The sequence below is a fragment of the Aspergillus multicolor genome (genome assembly GCF_047715735.1).
Source record: "Aspergillus multicolor strain CBS 133.54 unplaced genomic scaffold BDW74scaffold_11, whole genome shotgun sequence".
Classification (NCBI taxonomy): domain Eukaryota; kingdom Fungi; phylum Ascomycota; class Eurotiomycetes; order Eurotiales; family Aspergillaceae; genus Aspergillus; species Aspergillus multicolor.
In genome coordinates this window covers 89,196-104,911 of record NW_027395962.1, presented here as the reverse complement: position 1 = coordinate 104,911, position 15,716 = coordinate 89,196, and the positions used below count along the sequence as shown (strand labels likewise).

At 53.0% G+C, this 15,716-nt stretch overlaps 6 protein-coding genes across 6 annotated transcripts; 1 reads left to right on the top strand and 5 right to left on the bottom strand.

The window, feature by feature from the left end:
• Positions 1-1,220: 1,220 nt before the first annotated feature.
• On the top strand, positions 1,221-4,686 carry erg4 (c-24(28) sterol reductase; the record flags this gene model as incomplete). The annotated part of the gene is made up of 8 exons (XM_073726721.1): positions 1,221-1,258; positions 1,374-2,450; positions 2,496-2,827; positions 2,875-3,096; positions 3,691-3,774; positions 3,857-4,260; positions 4,331-4,442; positions 4,532-4,686. 8 exons carry the CDS (start codon positions 1,221-1,223, stop codon positions 4,684-4,686), a joined length of 2,424 nt encoding a protein of 807 aa, XP_073584085.1.
• Positions 4,687-4,938: 252 nt separating this feature from the next.
• BDW74DRAFT_177732 (uncharacterized protein) lies at positions 4,939-6,249 on the bottom strand (the record flags this gene model as incomplete). The annotated part of the gene is made up of 1 exon (XM_073728971.1): positions 4,939-6,249. One exon carries the CDS (start codon positions 6,247-6,249, stop codon positions 4,939-4,941), a length of 1,311 nt encoding a protein of 436 aa, XP_073584084.1.
• A 1,128-nt stretch (positions 6,250-7,377) lies between these two features.
• BDW74DRAFT_152499 (NudC domain-containing protein) lies at positions 7,378-8,495 on the bottom strand. The gene is made up of 3 exons (XM_073724377.1): positions 8,131-8,495; positions 7,733-8,054; positions 7,378-7,655 (listed from the first exon to the last, which is right to left on the bottom strand). Exons 1-3 carry the CDS (start codon positions 8,371-8,373, stop codon positions 7,624-7,626), a joined length of 597 nt encoding a protein of 198 aa, XP_073584083.1. The 5' UTR covers positions 8,374-8,495; the 3' UTR covers positions 7,378-7,623.
• A 168-nt stretch (positions 8,496-8,663) lies between these two features.
• BDW74DRAFT_152496 (uncharacterized protein) lies at positions 8,664-12,138 on the bottom strand. The gene has a single exon (XM_073724376.1). It carries the CDS (start codon positions 11,733-11,735, stop codon positions 9,078-9,080), a length of 2,658 nt encoding a protein of 885 aa, XP_073584082.1. The 5' UTR covers positions 11,736-12,138; the 3' UTR covers positions 8,664-9,077.
• Positions 12,139-12,171: 33 nt separating this feature from the next.
• BDW74DRAFT_152495 (2-(3-amino-3-carboxypropyl)histidine synthase subunit 1/2) lies at positions 12,172-14,291 on the bottom strand. The gene has a single exon (XM_073724375.1). The coding sequence runs from the start codon at positions 14,093-14,095 to the stop codon at positions 12,332-12,334; it is 1,764 nt and encodes a 587-aa protein (XP_073584081.1). The 5' UTR covers positions 14,096-14,291; the 3' UTR covers positions 12,172-12,331.
• A 29-nt stretch (positions 14,292-14,320) lies between these two features.
• On the bottom strand, positions 14,321-15,621 carry BDW74DRAFT_152492 (maleylacetate reductase). The gene is made up of 2 exons (XM_073724374.1): positions 14,929-15,621; positions 14,321-14,875 (listed from the first exon to the last, which is right to left on the bottom strand). Exons 1-2 carry the CDS (start codon positions 15,452-15,454, stop codon positions 14,328-14,330), a joined length of 1,074 nt encoding a protein of 357 aa, XP_073584080.1. The 5' UTR covers positions 15,455-15,621; the 3' UTR covers positions 14,321-14,327.
• Between the last annotated feature and the right edge of the window lie 95 nt (positions 15,622-15,716).

Here is a 15,716-nt window from a genome sequence, read left to right as displayed (position 1 = left end):
TACCCACAGTACCTCATTTGGACTGGATTTGTTATCCACGCAGGTCTTCCAAACGTAGTTTCAACAACCTCGGAATCCCTCACCAAGTCACCAAGATGCCTTACACTATTTCCCAGTCCGACGTCGACAAACTCCCACCAGGCATCGATGTCGGCCTCATAACCAGAGAGCGCAGGCCGGTTAAAGGCGAGGCCTGCTGGGGCTTCGCAATGAACAACGGCAACAAATTCCTGCGTGCTATTGTGATGGGCGAGCTCACGTCTTGTATCGAAATCCCCGCCCTGGTCTTCGTGTGGCCAAACCCAGGGGAATTCCGCTTGTTCAGACCCGTGACCTGGGACGACATCCACGAGGAGATGGCACGTACAGATACGGATGCGCCCAGTGTTGGCGAGCCGTCTATGGGGTGGACGATATTCTTTGCGGATTTAACGGACGGTTTGAACAAAGCGCAGGTGTGGAAGGGGCCTGGCATTGCGAAGTCGGTTCTCACTGGTGTCGAGCTTGAAATGGTTAGGCCGTTTAAACGTGATGATCCACGCCATTTGCATCATTGGTCTGAGCTATTTTGGAGAATATTTGACCAACGTCCAGATCCCGCCGTTGACAGTTTACAGGAGATGTTGGAGGGGTTGAGTGTGGAGGAGCGCGATGCAACATTGCCGGATATACAGCAGATGTTGGCGCAGTTGAGTGTTGATGACGGTGATGAAGGACTGTCCGATGTACCTACTGCCGACCATACTCAGGAGCACCCCCGGTAAGTTCTTTTACTTGCCTGTACATGTTGTTTATTGTTTGCTGTTAAGCTCTTATTGTCACTCATTTCAATCATATTTTTAATTATACTTTAAATATTGGCTTTCTCGCTACTATTAAATACAAACCTAATACTTGATATCAACTCACGATTCACATACATTATATATTTTCCAATCTAGACAAAATATACGACGTAAACCGCTTATAGAGACCCTGTCAGCAAGCGTGCTTAGGCCTGCAAGTGATCCTGCTTGATGTGGAGACCGGGCTGCAGGTGTTGATTTGTTGGCCCCTTAAAGGATCGTCAAGCTAAAAGTTCCCCGGCTTTATTTTTGTTGTCCTTCCGCTCAACATTTCACCCACTTGTCCTTCTCCTTGTGTCAATTGTACCGTATCTTTTCCCTGCCATAACCCTGGTCGAGAGCCCTTGCTACAAACTCTCGCATGTTCACGCAATCATGACAATTACCCGCTCTCAAACGGGCAGAACGCCCAAGTAAGTCTCCAACGTTCCTCTAAGGGGCAAACCCCGACAACCACGCCATTTTCATCTTTAGATGGCCTTTTCAACTGTCTCAGACACCAATTGCTTACGTGTCTCTGTAATTTAGGAAAGTAGACCGCCCAGGCTACGTCGAGACCCCTGGCGGCCGCCGGACCACCCGCAGCAGCGTTGCGCCCTCAGAAGAGGCCTCCAATTCAGCCACGGAGACAAGGGGCCGGACTAGATCGACTACTCGCAGACGTACCACAAGACTCAGGAGCGAGGAGGTATCCGAGGAAGAAGAAACCAAGCTCTCCTCAAGCAATGGACACGTCAATGGGCACGCCAACGGACACTCTTCTAATGGACATGCGAACGGACACGCCGCCAAGGAGGAACGGATCATTGACGGCTGGGTCGAGGGCAAGGATCCCAAGGTCGACTATAGCGGACACTTCGAATTTGGAGGCTCACCGGGAGTTCTTTCGATGATGATCGGCTTCCCGCTCCTGATGTACTACATGTGGATTGGCGCGACTCACTATGACGGCAAGTTCCCTCGCCCGTCGGAAGGCCAGAGCATGTCGGAATTCTTCGCACACATGGGACACCTCGTGTACGAAGGCGCGTTCCCGTCTTTGAAGGCATGGACCATGTACTGGGTGTTTTTCATCTTCGAAGGCATTTGCTATTTGGTGGTTCCTGGCATCACCGTTATGGGTCGTCCTTTGCCACACCTGGGTGGAAAACAGCTGCCATACTACTGCTCCGCTCTCTGGTCTTTCTGGACTACCATCGCCATAGCCTGTACCCTTCACTTCACCGGTCTCTTCAAACTCTACACTATCGTTGACGAGTTTGGCCCTCTCATGAGCGTTGCTATTCTGTCTGGCTTCTTGGTCGCCTTCGTCGCCTACTTCTCGGCATTGGCTCGCGGAGCCGAGCATCGCATGACCGGCTACCCTATCTATGACTTTTTCATGGGTGCCGAACTCAACCCTCGCATGTTCGGCATTTTGGATTTCAAGATGTTTTTCGAGGTTCGCCTACCATGGTACATTCTTCTGCTCGTCACTATGGGCACGGCTGCGCGACAGTGGGAGGTTTATGGATACGTGTCTGGAGAGGTCGGATTCCTGTTGATGGCACACTTCCTCTACGCGAACGCTTGCTCTAAGGGCGAGGAATGCATTGTATCTACTTGGTGAGTGCACTACAGTCCCGGAAAGACGTCTGGCTAACGAATCAGGGACATGTACTACGAGAAATGGGGTTTCATGCTGATCTTCTGGAACCTGGCTGGTGTGCCCTTGAGCTACTGCCACTGCACGATCTACCTTGCCAACCATGACCCCGCCACTTACCACTGGAACCGCTACTTTCTGACCTTCCTCTACGTTGCTTACCTTTTCGTGTATTGGGTCTGGGATACGACCAACAGTCAGAAGAATCGCTACCGCCAGATGGAACGTGGTACCCGTGTCTTCCGCAAGGCCTTCCCCCAGCTGCCCTGGCAGACTCTCCACAACCCCAAGACCATAACCGCCGCGGACGGCTCCAAAATCTTGGTTGACGGATGGTGTACGTATCTTTCTTTAATATTATACACAAAATTCTGACTTCCACAGACGGCAAGGCTCGCAAGATTCATTACACCTGCGACCTATACTTTGCGCTGAACTGGGGTCTTATCACTGGCTTCAACAGCCCCTTCCCGTGGTTCTACCCCGTCTTCTTCGCCTGCATGATCTCGCACCGTGCTCTGCGGGATATCCAGCGCTGCCGCAACAAGTACGGCGAGGCTTGGACTGAGTATGAGAGACAGGTTCCTTACCTCTTCATCCCTGTAAGTACGCCATGCCACTTGCTCCGACGTCCTCTAATTCCCCCCTAGTACGTGTTCTAAGCCTCCATACGCCAAACTCGGTGCCTGCTGCATATAAACTAGAAAACGCCCGTCCGTCTCGTTTCAGCGCGCCCCCTAAGAACCCGAGTCCGCTACAATTCGCGTACCCTGGCCTCATACTAATATGTACCATTCACTGTATCTATTGTCTTCACTTCTGTACCCGCTTGTTACACCTATATTCATTTTTGTATACTGATACGAAGACAAACATGTTGTCAATATCGCTCCCTGGAGCCAAATAATCACGATAATCTATGATCGATATCCTAGTGAAGATACTACGTCAATAAGTCCTTAAAAAATCAAGATCTAATCATCACGTGGCTCTTCTTATCCTTATCAGCATCACCCCGCATTCAAGCTCAGAGCTTCAACTTTATTCTAACAACTCAACAGCAGTTGGACGACATAGGAACAGCCCAAGATGTTGATCAAAGAGTACCACCATGATGTCCCGACAACCGCAGACGGCAATGGCTCAATGCGTACGCTCTCGCACGCCGCCGATATACAACCTTCCCGCTAACCATCGCAGGGATATACGTCTTCCACCCCTCCATCCCGGGGTACCCCAACGCCCGGTTCCCAGGCGTAGTCGTCTTCAGCGAGATCTACCAGGGTGCGTCCGCATCCCCTCTTCATCCACAACCCCAACTGCCCACCATAAACCAAATCAAGCCAACTCACAATTTGCGGTATAGTAACCGGCCCCGTCGCACGCTTCGCCCGCCAAATCGCCGGACAGGGCTACATCGTCGCCGCACCCAGCAGCTACCACGAATTCACGAGCCCGGAAGCACTCTCCTACAACGCCGAGGACACAGACAAGGGGAACGAATGGAAGGTCGCCAAGAAGCTAGCCGCGTACGACGAGGACGCCGCGCTGTCTGTGAGCTACCTGATTGATCTGCCCACGTGCACGGGGCGCATTGGTGCGACGGGGATGTGTCTTGGTGGACATCTTGCGTATAGGTGTGCGCTTGATGCGCGCGTCCAGGCGACGGTTTGTTATTTCGCGACGGATATTCATAGTAAAACGCTTGGGGCGGGGAAGAATGATGACTCCTTGGCGCGGGCCGGGGATATTAAGGGGGAGCTTGTTATGGTATGTTCTTTACTCTTGGATGATCTCGTGTGGATGGACTCTGGGTGTATGGCTAACGGACGCGTCATAGATATTCGGCAAGAATGACACGCACGTTCCGCCGCAAGGACGAGACTTAATCCGGTCTACGCTCCATGACAATGGCGTGCTGTTTAGCTTCTATGAGGTTGCTTGGGCTCAGCGTATGTCTATATCTTGCTTCTTGCTTTTATCGCATTCTATCTCCATCCTCCCGCCCATCGAAGGCCGTGAAACTAACGCACGACACTAGACGCCTTCATTCGCGATGAGCTCAGCAAAGGCCGCTACGATCCGGCGATTAGTAAGGTTTGCTTCGAGATGCTTCTCGAGCTGTTTGGACGGACATTGAAGCTGGATCTTGGCCAACATGATGGGAAGGAAGTTAAAATTGAGGACGTTTGTTAGCAACTAACCGGCCATCGAACCCGCTATTAGTAAGACCTGCTTGGAGATGTTTCTCGAGCTTAGACCAACCACCATGATGGGAAGGACGGTTGTTAACAAGTGAATGGCCATCGCCTGAGGCCTGACCTTTCATTTGTCTATCGATACAAAACAGAACAAAAGACAGTATAACACAGTAACAACATGAGATCTCGCAGACTCAAGGAGATAATAAGCTCTTCGCTAGTACTTAACATAATGGTTCTAGTTCTATCATGTTTGATCATGGTTAGTAGCCGTGGATGTGTGCGCGCTGAGGTTCCGAAGCTCCTCCATGCTACTTTCCCAGTAGGTAGAGAGACAATCCTCCATTCGCCAATCCAGTGATCGGGCATTGGTCAAGAGTTTCGAGACCGCCGAGTCAAAATCTGTCTCGGTAATGCTTGTTTCGCCTATTGGGAGGGATCCGGAAGTGTTCGGCGCTCCGCAGGAATGCCTGAGACCGAGGCATGCAAAGCTGCAGGCACGGATCACGCCAGAAACTGTACGCTGATGGAGTGCAGACACTTTTGTCGTCCACAAACCCTGCGACCGTAAGAGAGCGCCAGCCATCAAGCGGATTCTCCTTGCTGATGACTCCCCGCGCACCGTCTCATTGACTAGGACATCAAATGGAAGCCGTCCATTCAAGCAGCAGAAACATGTATACTGCTCAAGAAGACGCCCGTTGGAGAATAGCTCCCTCAGAATGATGTAACCGCCGTTTCCTGCCAGCGGCGCTATGATCTTCTTGCAGTGATCACTAATTCGACTCTGCCAATCTTCCTCATTCTCCTCATCTCTCCGTTGCCCTTGTGGAGCTGACGAATCGGCAACCGCTCTTCCAATAAAGCGGGCTATCTGGTGCAACATCGTCGACTGAGTGACAGGATTTATCTCGGTGTACAAAGAAGCTGCTCTATGGTCGTACCAAGCACACATGGCGACGTACTGGGACAAGGCGTCTGTGCGGTCAATAGCTCGGTATTCACCGCGATGCCCGGCCGTGCTCGTTACCTCGAGTGCCGCAAGCGGGGTATCTCCCATTCCACGAGGTTCATTGACATTTCGGTATCCGAGGTCGTAGAGCGTCTGCGTTGCCCTCCTGTTGCAGCGGACAAGGAAGTACATCGACTCGTCACAATCCGGAGAACCAAGATCAGGTACAGCAGCTGCAACTATTCTGCGATCGACAACGTCGCACCTCAGCAGCTGACGCCCAAGCCCAGCCGTCTGCGTGTCTATGGGTCCCAACAAATCCTTCGTTTCGCTAGACGGTAGGTGGCGAAGGGCGTTCCGCAAAAGATTCTGCCTTCGTATAATCAATCCCATCACAATCATTCGGAATATAGCGTCATTGTAATAGACCACGGCCGCATCTTCGATGATCGACCGGCTGATAGGGCAAATCACATCTTCCGTTAATATTCGGGTCTCTCGGATTCGGAAGTGCCTCACAGCTTCCCGGAGGTCGTGCATCTGGCGTGCTTGGAAGATCAGAGGAAAACCATCCGCAAAAGTGGCGAGAAATCTCGCTTCGGACATGGTTCAAGTCGTCTAGTTTTGGCAGTTGTAAAGCTCAAGATATAGTGAATGGATCGTTAACAGGTAAAGGAGCCGACGAAAAGAAAATGCGTGGTTAATGGTATCAGAGCTCTGTAGAAGCGAATGAAATGTCAACCGTGGTAAAATCTGATATGATAACGAATGCACGATATCAGATTCAAAATATCGTATCGCTTTTGAACGAGAGTCTGAAGAAGAGAGAAAGGGATTTCCATCTTGGTAATCTTTCGTTATTGAATCGTGGCGGTTGTGACTTGCACTTTCCTCCTGCTGTAAAGCTGCGGACCTGTCCGAGTCTCCCAAAACAGCAGGAAGGCTGAGAATAGCGCGTCCATGTCCTCGGGGCCAATGGGGCAATTCAGCTCAGTGCTGTACTGCCTTATTGCACGCTGCCAGTGGTGCGCTTCTAAAAGAGCATAGCTTTTTAGACTGTTGTCACTTTCCGGCAGGGCATTAGTAACTGTGCAGTTGCGACGCCGATAAGGCTGTACATCAAGTATAGCGACTGCCCCAATGCCAGATTAGTGTTGCTCATTCATGATGGCGATTCCAGATACCTGCAGTGCCAAGCGTATCGTCTTCCCTCTCATGACGTCTTTACATCTTGGAAGTGACGGAGTATTTCCCCATTACCCAAGCATCCTTTCGAGTTGGACACGGTAGACTTGAACTGAAGCACTTCATTGATCTGTGATGTCACCGTGCGAACAGCAAAAGAGTGCGCTATGGCGTCGGGCCCGATTGGAAACTGGTTGGTGGCTTGTGCAATAAGAGCACCATTGGTATCTTGCTTCTTAGCCTCCCAAGCCCGGGAGGTAGGATAGCTTCATATACACATTCAAGACCAAGCCTCTCGCATTTCTGGCAGCGAGGACGCGTCTCGTCACACTAAACAGTTCGGTCGGTATATTTTGCCTGAGATAGGCCCGGAACTCAACAGGATAGGCTCACCTTGACCCGCCGCTGCTTGCACTTGGCACAGCCTTCGCGGGATTTGCGATGGGGGCGTCGAAAGTGATAGATGGGTTGCTCTGGTTTGGAGGGCAGCTGGATGCGGAAGGGGGCGTTTTCGCCCTTCATGGTCAATCTCTGGGGTCTATGACGATAAGCAAGGGGTGCAAATGGGGATGTTTTAGATGGGACATGGAAAGGAATTCAGAATACGAAGGATGAAGGGTCGTCGCAATGCCCAGCCTCGTTGGCCGGCCCGTGCCATGCAATCAGCCACCATCTAACGTTCTGACCTACGACTACACCGAATAATATCTTGATGGCAGTCCAGGTGTACACTGGATACAGAGGACAAGAATAGGCGTAGAAAAATCATAAACTTCATTAGCATTACCCTGACTCCTAACCAATCTTCGCGTTCGAGAAGTCCATCTCTGCAAGCATCCGTTAGCAATTTCCCCAACACCAATCCACCCCACCCCCTATAGTAAGTAAAGATAATTGCACATACCAGGGTGCTCCGCCTGAAACTTCTTCAGAATATCCGCCTTCCGCTGCTCATCGCTCGTAGGCGCCCCCATCTCCTTCTGGCGCTGATCATACATCATCTTCTCGACCATAGCCCTTGTCTCGCCATCAAGGTCACTGAGACTCGAGTTCTCTGGCGTGATCTTGCTAACGTCTATCTTCGGCGCCGTGGTAACAACATGCGCCCACCACTCCATCTGGTTCACTTTGTCAAGGTGGATGCTGATTTCCTTCCCGGGCGGCTTGGAGGTCGTCTCGAGCGTCCAGGACGATTCCGAGGTTTTGATGGGGTGCGGGAACGAGCCCTGTCACGTCCGCATTCATGTTAGCTATCTGGTGTTGCGTAAGGGTACACGGTGTAGGGACGGATGTAGAGCATACGTCGATAAAGACCTCCCCGTTCGCGCCCTTAACCTTGACCTTGATGCTTTCCTTCTTGATTTCGACCTCAAAGTCGCGACCCTTCAGGTTTGCGGAGACGGGGATCGTAACTTCGACGTCGCGGATTGTCTGCGTCCACTTGTAGGGGAGGGTCGCTTGTTCGGCGTCTTCGGCGGCCTTGCGCTGCTTCTCTTCGGCTTCGCGGGCGGCGACGTCAGTTGCGGTGGGTTCTTGTTCGGACATTCTGTGTATAGATTGTCTTCAAGTATGTTTTGGAGAGAAAGGGAAGGAGGGTAAGGGATGAATTCAACGTCGATAAATAATTTGGAGGGGATGCGGCGCGGAGCTGGAGCGGGGCACTTTTGAGGCTCCGTTTGTTGTTCTGGGTGCTTCCATACAACGATGCCACTTTGCTTGTAGTACTCCGCAGTAGAGATTCTTATGGGTATATTTGAAATCATTACCATACAATTGCACTACAGTCTCATATGCATCTTATTCACCTGCCGCCCTGCTAGAAGACTGGACATGTTCAAATAGCGACTTACTTAGTGGAATTGAAGGTAGGGTAACAACTCGAAGTATATAACAGAAATAAAGCAGCAAATGATGACAGAAACAATTACGCCGTTAGATGCCTCTGATGCCTCGGAGCAAGACCAGCCGCAGGAAGAACATGAAATCAAGAACACAAAATATCGCACGAAACCATATCAAACCAGATCACTCCGACCCCATCCAAACCCATTCCATCCGATGTACCCTGCCTAAGACCGTAAATAACATCAAAATAAATCGCAAGAGTATGTAAGCGAAATGTGCAACCGACCGACGCCATGGTATCACAATCTTGAAGATGATGCGGAGAGCAGGCCATAATGTTCATGCTTGTTGAAGCAGGTGATTCGTATGTAGGTTGTGTAGGTACATAACGTACTGTTACTGCTTTACTCATTCGAGCCTAGCAGAGTCTGGATGAGTAGAAGCTGGAGGCTCTCATGCACATCCACTTGGTGTGGAGATGAAGCCAGAGGATGAGGATGAGGAGGGGCGTCCTCGTCATCTTCAATAATCTCATCTTCGCCCTCGTCAGCGGCGCCACCTTCGTCAAGAAGGCCCGGCGAGCTGGAAGGATCAACAGAGCCAAAGAATTGGCCCGCAAACTCAGCGACCTCGTTAGCAAGTTTCGTCTCCAGAATCCGCTCTAAAGTCTGCATATCACGCTGCAGTTTCTGCTCGCGTTGGGCCTTTTCCTCCTCTGCCCGACGACAGGTCCCATCGCGGTCTCGGAGCTTTGCGCAGTTTGGGCACATGTAGTTCGCTTCGCAGTAGGAGCATTTGCAGGGTGGGTGGCGAGTTACACAGTCCTGACAGACATAGACAGAGCAGCTGGTGCACTCGCGCAAAACGCAAGCGCAGCGTTGCCGCTGATCGCCGATGGGGCGGTATTGTGGGCAGAAGAAGGATTGGCAGCCTTGCCATTTCGCGGCCTGCTGTTCTACTGGAGAATCAGAGTAGATCGAAGGAGATAAAGAGCGGGACCGATTGGAATTTGAAGCGGATATGCTGCGTGAACGGCGGTGGATTGCGGAACCGGATGCTGCAGGTTGCGGGTTGGCATCGGCAATGTGGTCTTCGGTAAAACTGCTCGTGGTGGAATCGACAGCTCGCTGGGTTCTATACGGAAGGTCAAAGCCAGTGGCTGTGGCGTTTTGGAAAGCCCCAGAGTCATCCGCCTGAGGGAGTGAGCTCGAGGTCTCGGTCCGGTTTTGTATAGCCAGCTTTTCTAGGGTGAGATCACGATATCCGCATATCCGTAGACGAAGCCCGCGTAAATCATGTTCTATGCACAACGGCTTGGAACAGGTCTTGCAATGCACCTTCCATTGAGGTGTGTCGTAGCACTGCTTGCAAAGATTTCGAGGGCAAGCAGAAGGCTGTCGATCGGGAGGGCCCAGCAGCCACTTCATCATCGCAATGTGTCCAGCCTCAAGGCTATAATCCGGGTTGCGAGGATCGCCGTACGCATATTTGGGGAATGATTTGCTCCATTCCTGCGCCGAATACTCGAGATCTTCCCAGCCTTGGCCACGGGGTAAAGGAGCCGCGCGGACTTGGTCGACATCGCGATTCGGCGTACCGATGCTGATACCACCACCACCGGAGAAGATCGGCTCAGTGCAGCACCAGTGGAATTTCAACGCCGGATACGACAGAGCGGCGCTAGGTTGAGCGGCAGGATCATCGGCGTTCTCAGCGGGATCATGCATCGAACAGGGGGAGATGGCGGCGCCAGGAGCCCACCAGAAAGTTCCGACAGACGTACTTGTCGTTGAACTCTTTGGTGTATGAGCATGAAGGTATGGCCGTTCGTACGCGCAGCTAGCGCAGAGTGTCTTGCGACATCCTACGCAATGCATGAGAATACTGCACTGCTCGCATCTCTCCGGAATCACCTCGCAGCAATTGTCACACCGGATGTTTTCAACAAAAGGTCGGTGGCTGCGACGAAGGTGTGCTGGCAACATCTTCCCCTCGCCCACATCTCTCTTCTCACCCGTACCAAGGGCTTCACCATAGCAGCCAGTTTCATCGTGCTCCCACAATTTACCATCCTTCTGGGCCGGACGATTGCTTGAGCCCTCAACCTGACCAATCCAGTTCTTCGACCTCCAAAGCCTATCAAACACCACCCACACATCCGGCGTACCCTGAGGGGCGCGCATAGCGACATACCCTCTCCTCCGGAAACACCTCCCAGCCGGTGTTGAGCACCACGCCGTATCGGTCCAGATCCCAAGTTTATGGCATAAATTCACTAGCTCATGGGTCGGTTCGGAATCGGAATCCTTTCGTGTGAGGGACGAGGAAAGATAAGGCCGGCGTCGGTGATGGCGACAGCGGTAAGTGTAGAGACTCTTCAGTGCAAGGTGCTGCATCGCCGGCGAGCTGCCAATATTATCCTCCATGCTGACATCGTACTGCAGGCCGAACATAGTCAAATATGGAATGATGTGGTACTTCAACGAAACATTCTTGCATCCACGAACAGAGAGGTGCTCCAGCGTTTCCCGACGCGGGTTCAGAACGGTCGCAATGAGAATCTGCCCAGACACCGCCGTGTTATCCAGCTCCAGGCTCTTCAGACACGGGCTAAAGGGCACCACCACATTCATCAGCAGCTGGTCTAGAGCATACTGGCGAGATTGGCGCGGCGTCCTGGGATCTTGCGCTCCAGGCAGGATGATTCGCAGTGGCGTCTGAGTGCCAGAGGGGTAAAGCAAGCGAAATGACAAGTATTTCCATGCTGTCGGATACGAGCGGAGGAAGGATCGTAGGAAGCGTGAGGTATGGGAGAGTCGAAGGATGGCTGCGGTCGGCGTCTGGAGTAAGAGGGATTCAAGAATCGGCGTATGCGTGGTAATGACTCGCTCGAATAACGACAGGCGGTTTTGTGCTGGGTGTTCGTTCAAAACAGTATCTAGCGTATCCTGATCTTCGTGGCCGTTGTGTTCCTCCTCCCCAATCTCCTCAACCGTCTCCGTCTCTATCTCCGGCCTCTCCGCACCAGGCGGTATCGCTACCAGGTCGTGAACGAGGGACATGGCGGCAACACTTGCAACCAGAGCAACCGGTATATATTTTATAACCTTTTCTTTTGTTTCCTTTTACCCGAGATGGGTTTTAGGCTGACGCGATATCGCGGACACAGCGGAGGATGCGGGCGGCACGGCACATCATAAGGGTGCAGTCAAAGGGAGGGACGCGTATGAAGGAGGTGCACCTAGGATCCGGGGGCCTGGGAAGCGAAAGCCATCAAAGGGGGATACAGTCGAAAAGTCAACTCTTCAACCGACGGTTGATGCAGGCGCTGAGGGGGTTGTCGGACAACTCAGAAAGCAGTCAATGAGGACAAAACCCCGGGCCTTGCCCAGCGCCCATCATGTGATAGGTCGCCTCGATTCCTGCCTTTGTCGCTTTACAGTGGGCCTCTTTCTTTCTACATTATCTTGCATTTCAAGTTCAAACGCTTATAAGTCCGCTTGGTCACACACACTCTATTCAATAAAGATCACTAACAATTGGTGACTGCGCTTACGGAGTATTTGCGCGGATCCGGCATCCAGAAAATCCCTCTTGGAAGCACCCGATGTGAGATAAGAGTCCAATTTTCAGGCCAACAACCAGGGTCCAAGCCGGTCTAGTGCCTGTCTATTGACTCCCCCACCGTATATCCCCTTGCGATGCCCTTGCGCCCTTCTACAACAAGCGTACTGTCGTCCTCCCCCTCGCCGTCATATTCAACATTCAGCGCGCTATTGAGATCGCTTCCCAACCCTGTCCATGTCCTTTGCGATCGAAGGAATTCAGCCCCTGGCGAGAAGGTGTTACCGATCATGGCCAAGTCGCCCTTTGCTCGTCGGGCGAGAGCTCGCGCAGCAGATGGCCCATCAGCCGCACCCGCGGGCGCAGAGATTGCTGCTGCTGCACCCTGAGATGCGGAGACGTGGGGCGCGGATTCCCGCATCGGTCGCGAGTGGGAGACGTACCGACCGGTCCGGAAGTCGAACTCTGGTGGTGCAGACTCGGGTTCCGACATGTCACCCTCGTCCTCGTCCCCGCCTTGGTCTCCGGATGCGGATGCGGGTGCATCGTTTGTCGCCTCGCCGTCCTCAGGCGCACCGGAACCTTGGGATGGCTGGTCAAGGACGCTCTGGAAGTCGCTCTGCCAGGCCCCTGTCCAGACCCGCTCGTCGTCTCCCTTGAGTGCAACCTCCAGTTCAAATGGGGTAATGACTGGCTTCCAGAAGTCCTTGCTGTCGACTAGCGAGCTCTCCCAACACCCGATAACGACCCAGCCCCCAATCTCGCTGAAGTTGGCTACCTTGGCCGCGTTCAACTTACCCACCACAAACATATAGCTCTTCTTTCCCGCCGCTGCGATCTTGTCTCTGACATGGTCCACGATGTGGAGGTAATTCTTTACGCTCAGTGTGTTGACCAGGATACCAAAAATTGGAACCGTGCTAAGCCGTGTTAGGATAGCATAGCGTCGACGCAGAGCCATTGCAGTCGACGCGGGTAGAGGCTTGACTTCCGCGCCAGCTGGCCCGTCAGTGGGATAGATGTGGATCGCCGTCACGCGAGACGCCAGCGTCATGAGCAGCGCTGTAGGTGGTTCAGAGATGTGGAAAAGCTGCCAGTCTCCTAGCGACTCCGGCACCTCCTTGACCGAGTCTGGAACAGTGCGGTTTGGAATGAGAGACGACGGATCGTGGGCCAAGGCCGTGGCAAACAAGTTGCTGTAGCCCTCTTGAACCAGCCGCGAGTGTAAATCTGGAACATGGTCTGAGTAGGTCACGTCGGCGGCCAAGATAACCTTCGTGTTTGAGTCCGGGTATGTCTCTTTGAACGCCTTGACGACGGGGTCGAGGGGCAACTCCTTGTGGGTAAAGACATAGATAACTGGAAGTCTGGCCGTGGGGGACAGACATGAACGTCCGTAGTGCACGACAACGTCCGCATCGACATGCTCCGCCGCTACCTCATCCACACAGCATGTCCCGTACGATGTATCAGCCAGGATGTAGAGCCTCGGTGACCATTCAGCCGCGTCTTTAACATCAAGGCGGGATACAGAATCCGCTAGGTCGTTTGTAGCATTGCAACCTTTTTCGTCCTTCTGCGCTGAACCTCCGTCCGCAATATCTCGCTTCTCCAATCCCCGACTCAGCAACTGGAACACCCGCGGCGCATCCGAGAGCATGTCATCCGGGAACTGTAGCGCAATCCGCTTGTACCGCGCCTGGCGGATTTCCTTCAACGTGCGTTCGATGTCATAGGTGATGGCGAGTTCCTCCTCCGAGAAAATGCGGTTCGTTTCCGGTGCGACGGGGTTTGTTTCTTCGAGGATGCGATCGTCCGGAGTAGATAGCACGGGCGCGATCGCTGGTTCCGAGGACATTTTGATTGATAGCCTTGAAAATGAGTGATCGTGATCGCGTGGAGGGGTTGATGTGGGATGAGTTTTTGGAGATTTTTTTTTTGCAGCCAGACTCCGATCTCCCCACCTACCCCGCGGCCAATTACTGAGGGACCAAATTAAGCAAGCCCAACTTATACAATCGAGTTGATCGACTCGAGGTCAATGCCCAGTGTTTAGACTCATAACGGTTTAGATACAGTCATGTCAATATTTACAGATCAGCCTTCGCCGGCTCGCCAGCCCACACCCTTCGAATCAACTCTCGGATAGGCTCACGCTCAATTTCCCTCGGGTTCCAGTACGGGCTGCCAACAGCGATATCAGCCGCCTTATCAATATCCTCCTCCTTCATACCAAAGTCTTTGACACCGCGCTTAACCTTCAACTTGGTGAGTAAGACATTCAGTCCGTGGATCGCATCGCCATTGCTCTCGGGTAGCACTTCAGCCAGCTTCTTCATGGCCTCTGGGATCTTAGGAGCATTGTAGGAGATCGCATGGGGCAGGACAGCCGTGTGAGTTTCCGCATGGGGTAAGTTGAAGCTGCCGCCGAGGGTGTGGCAGAGCTTGTGGTGGATAGACATGCCCACGCTTCCGAGACAGGTTCCGCAAAGCCAGGCGCCGTAGAGAGCTAGCGAGCGGGCGGACTGGGAGGAGGGGTTCTCGACAATCTCGGGGAGGGCGGAGGCCAGCGCGCGCGTACCCTCTACGGCCATCAGGTTGATGACGGGGTTAGTGTTGCGGGCGTAGAGAGCCTCGACTAGAACGCAGTTAGCTTCATGCGGCACACGCAACACCAAGCGAGCAACTAACCAGCATGCGCAATGGCATTGACACCACTCGTCGCGCTCATCGCGCTGGGCAAAGTCATCGTAAGATCAACATCATAGATAACAGTCCCAGGGAGAATCTTCGGGTCCGAGCGAGTCTTCTTCAATCCATCCGCTGTCTCGCCCAGGATAGGCGTCATCTCACTACCCGCATATGTAGTCGGGATGCAGACATGGTACAGCCCAGTGCGAATACTAATAGCCTTGCCCAAACCAATCGTGCTGCCACCACCGATCGAAATGACAACGTCGGCATTCTGCGCCTTCGCATACTCCACAGCCTTGTCCGTAATATGCGTCGGCGTGTGCATAGTCGCTTCCGTGAAGATACCCGCAACCTGGCCCTTCAGGACCTCCTTGACGCGCTCGGCATGGCTGACCTGCTGAGGGGTCGAGAGGACCAGGGGAGCCTTCTTGTCCAGGCGGGCGATCTCATCGGGGAGTTTCTGGAGGGTGCCGCTGCCGAAGACGACGCGGCCCGGGTTGGCGTTGTATTCGAAGGCGTCCATTGTGGTGGGTTATGTGTGTGGATGTGTAGATGGAGTGAAGATGGGAGAGGAGGAAACCCGCCGTTTGATATAGGAATCCAGACGAGGCTTGATCATCATGAATAATCGGCGTTCTCCCCACACCCCACCGGGAGCGTTTGGAACGTCATGAAGCTTGTAGAGTTCGGCAAATCGTCGCTGCCGTGGGTCTCGGGGTCGCGGGGCTGCACTCGGATAGCAATTAGCCGTTACTATAAACTGTCGCGAACTAAGTGTATAGAAT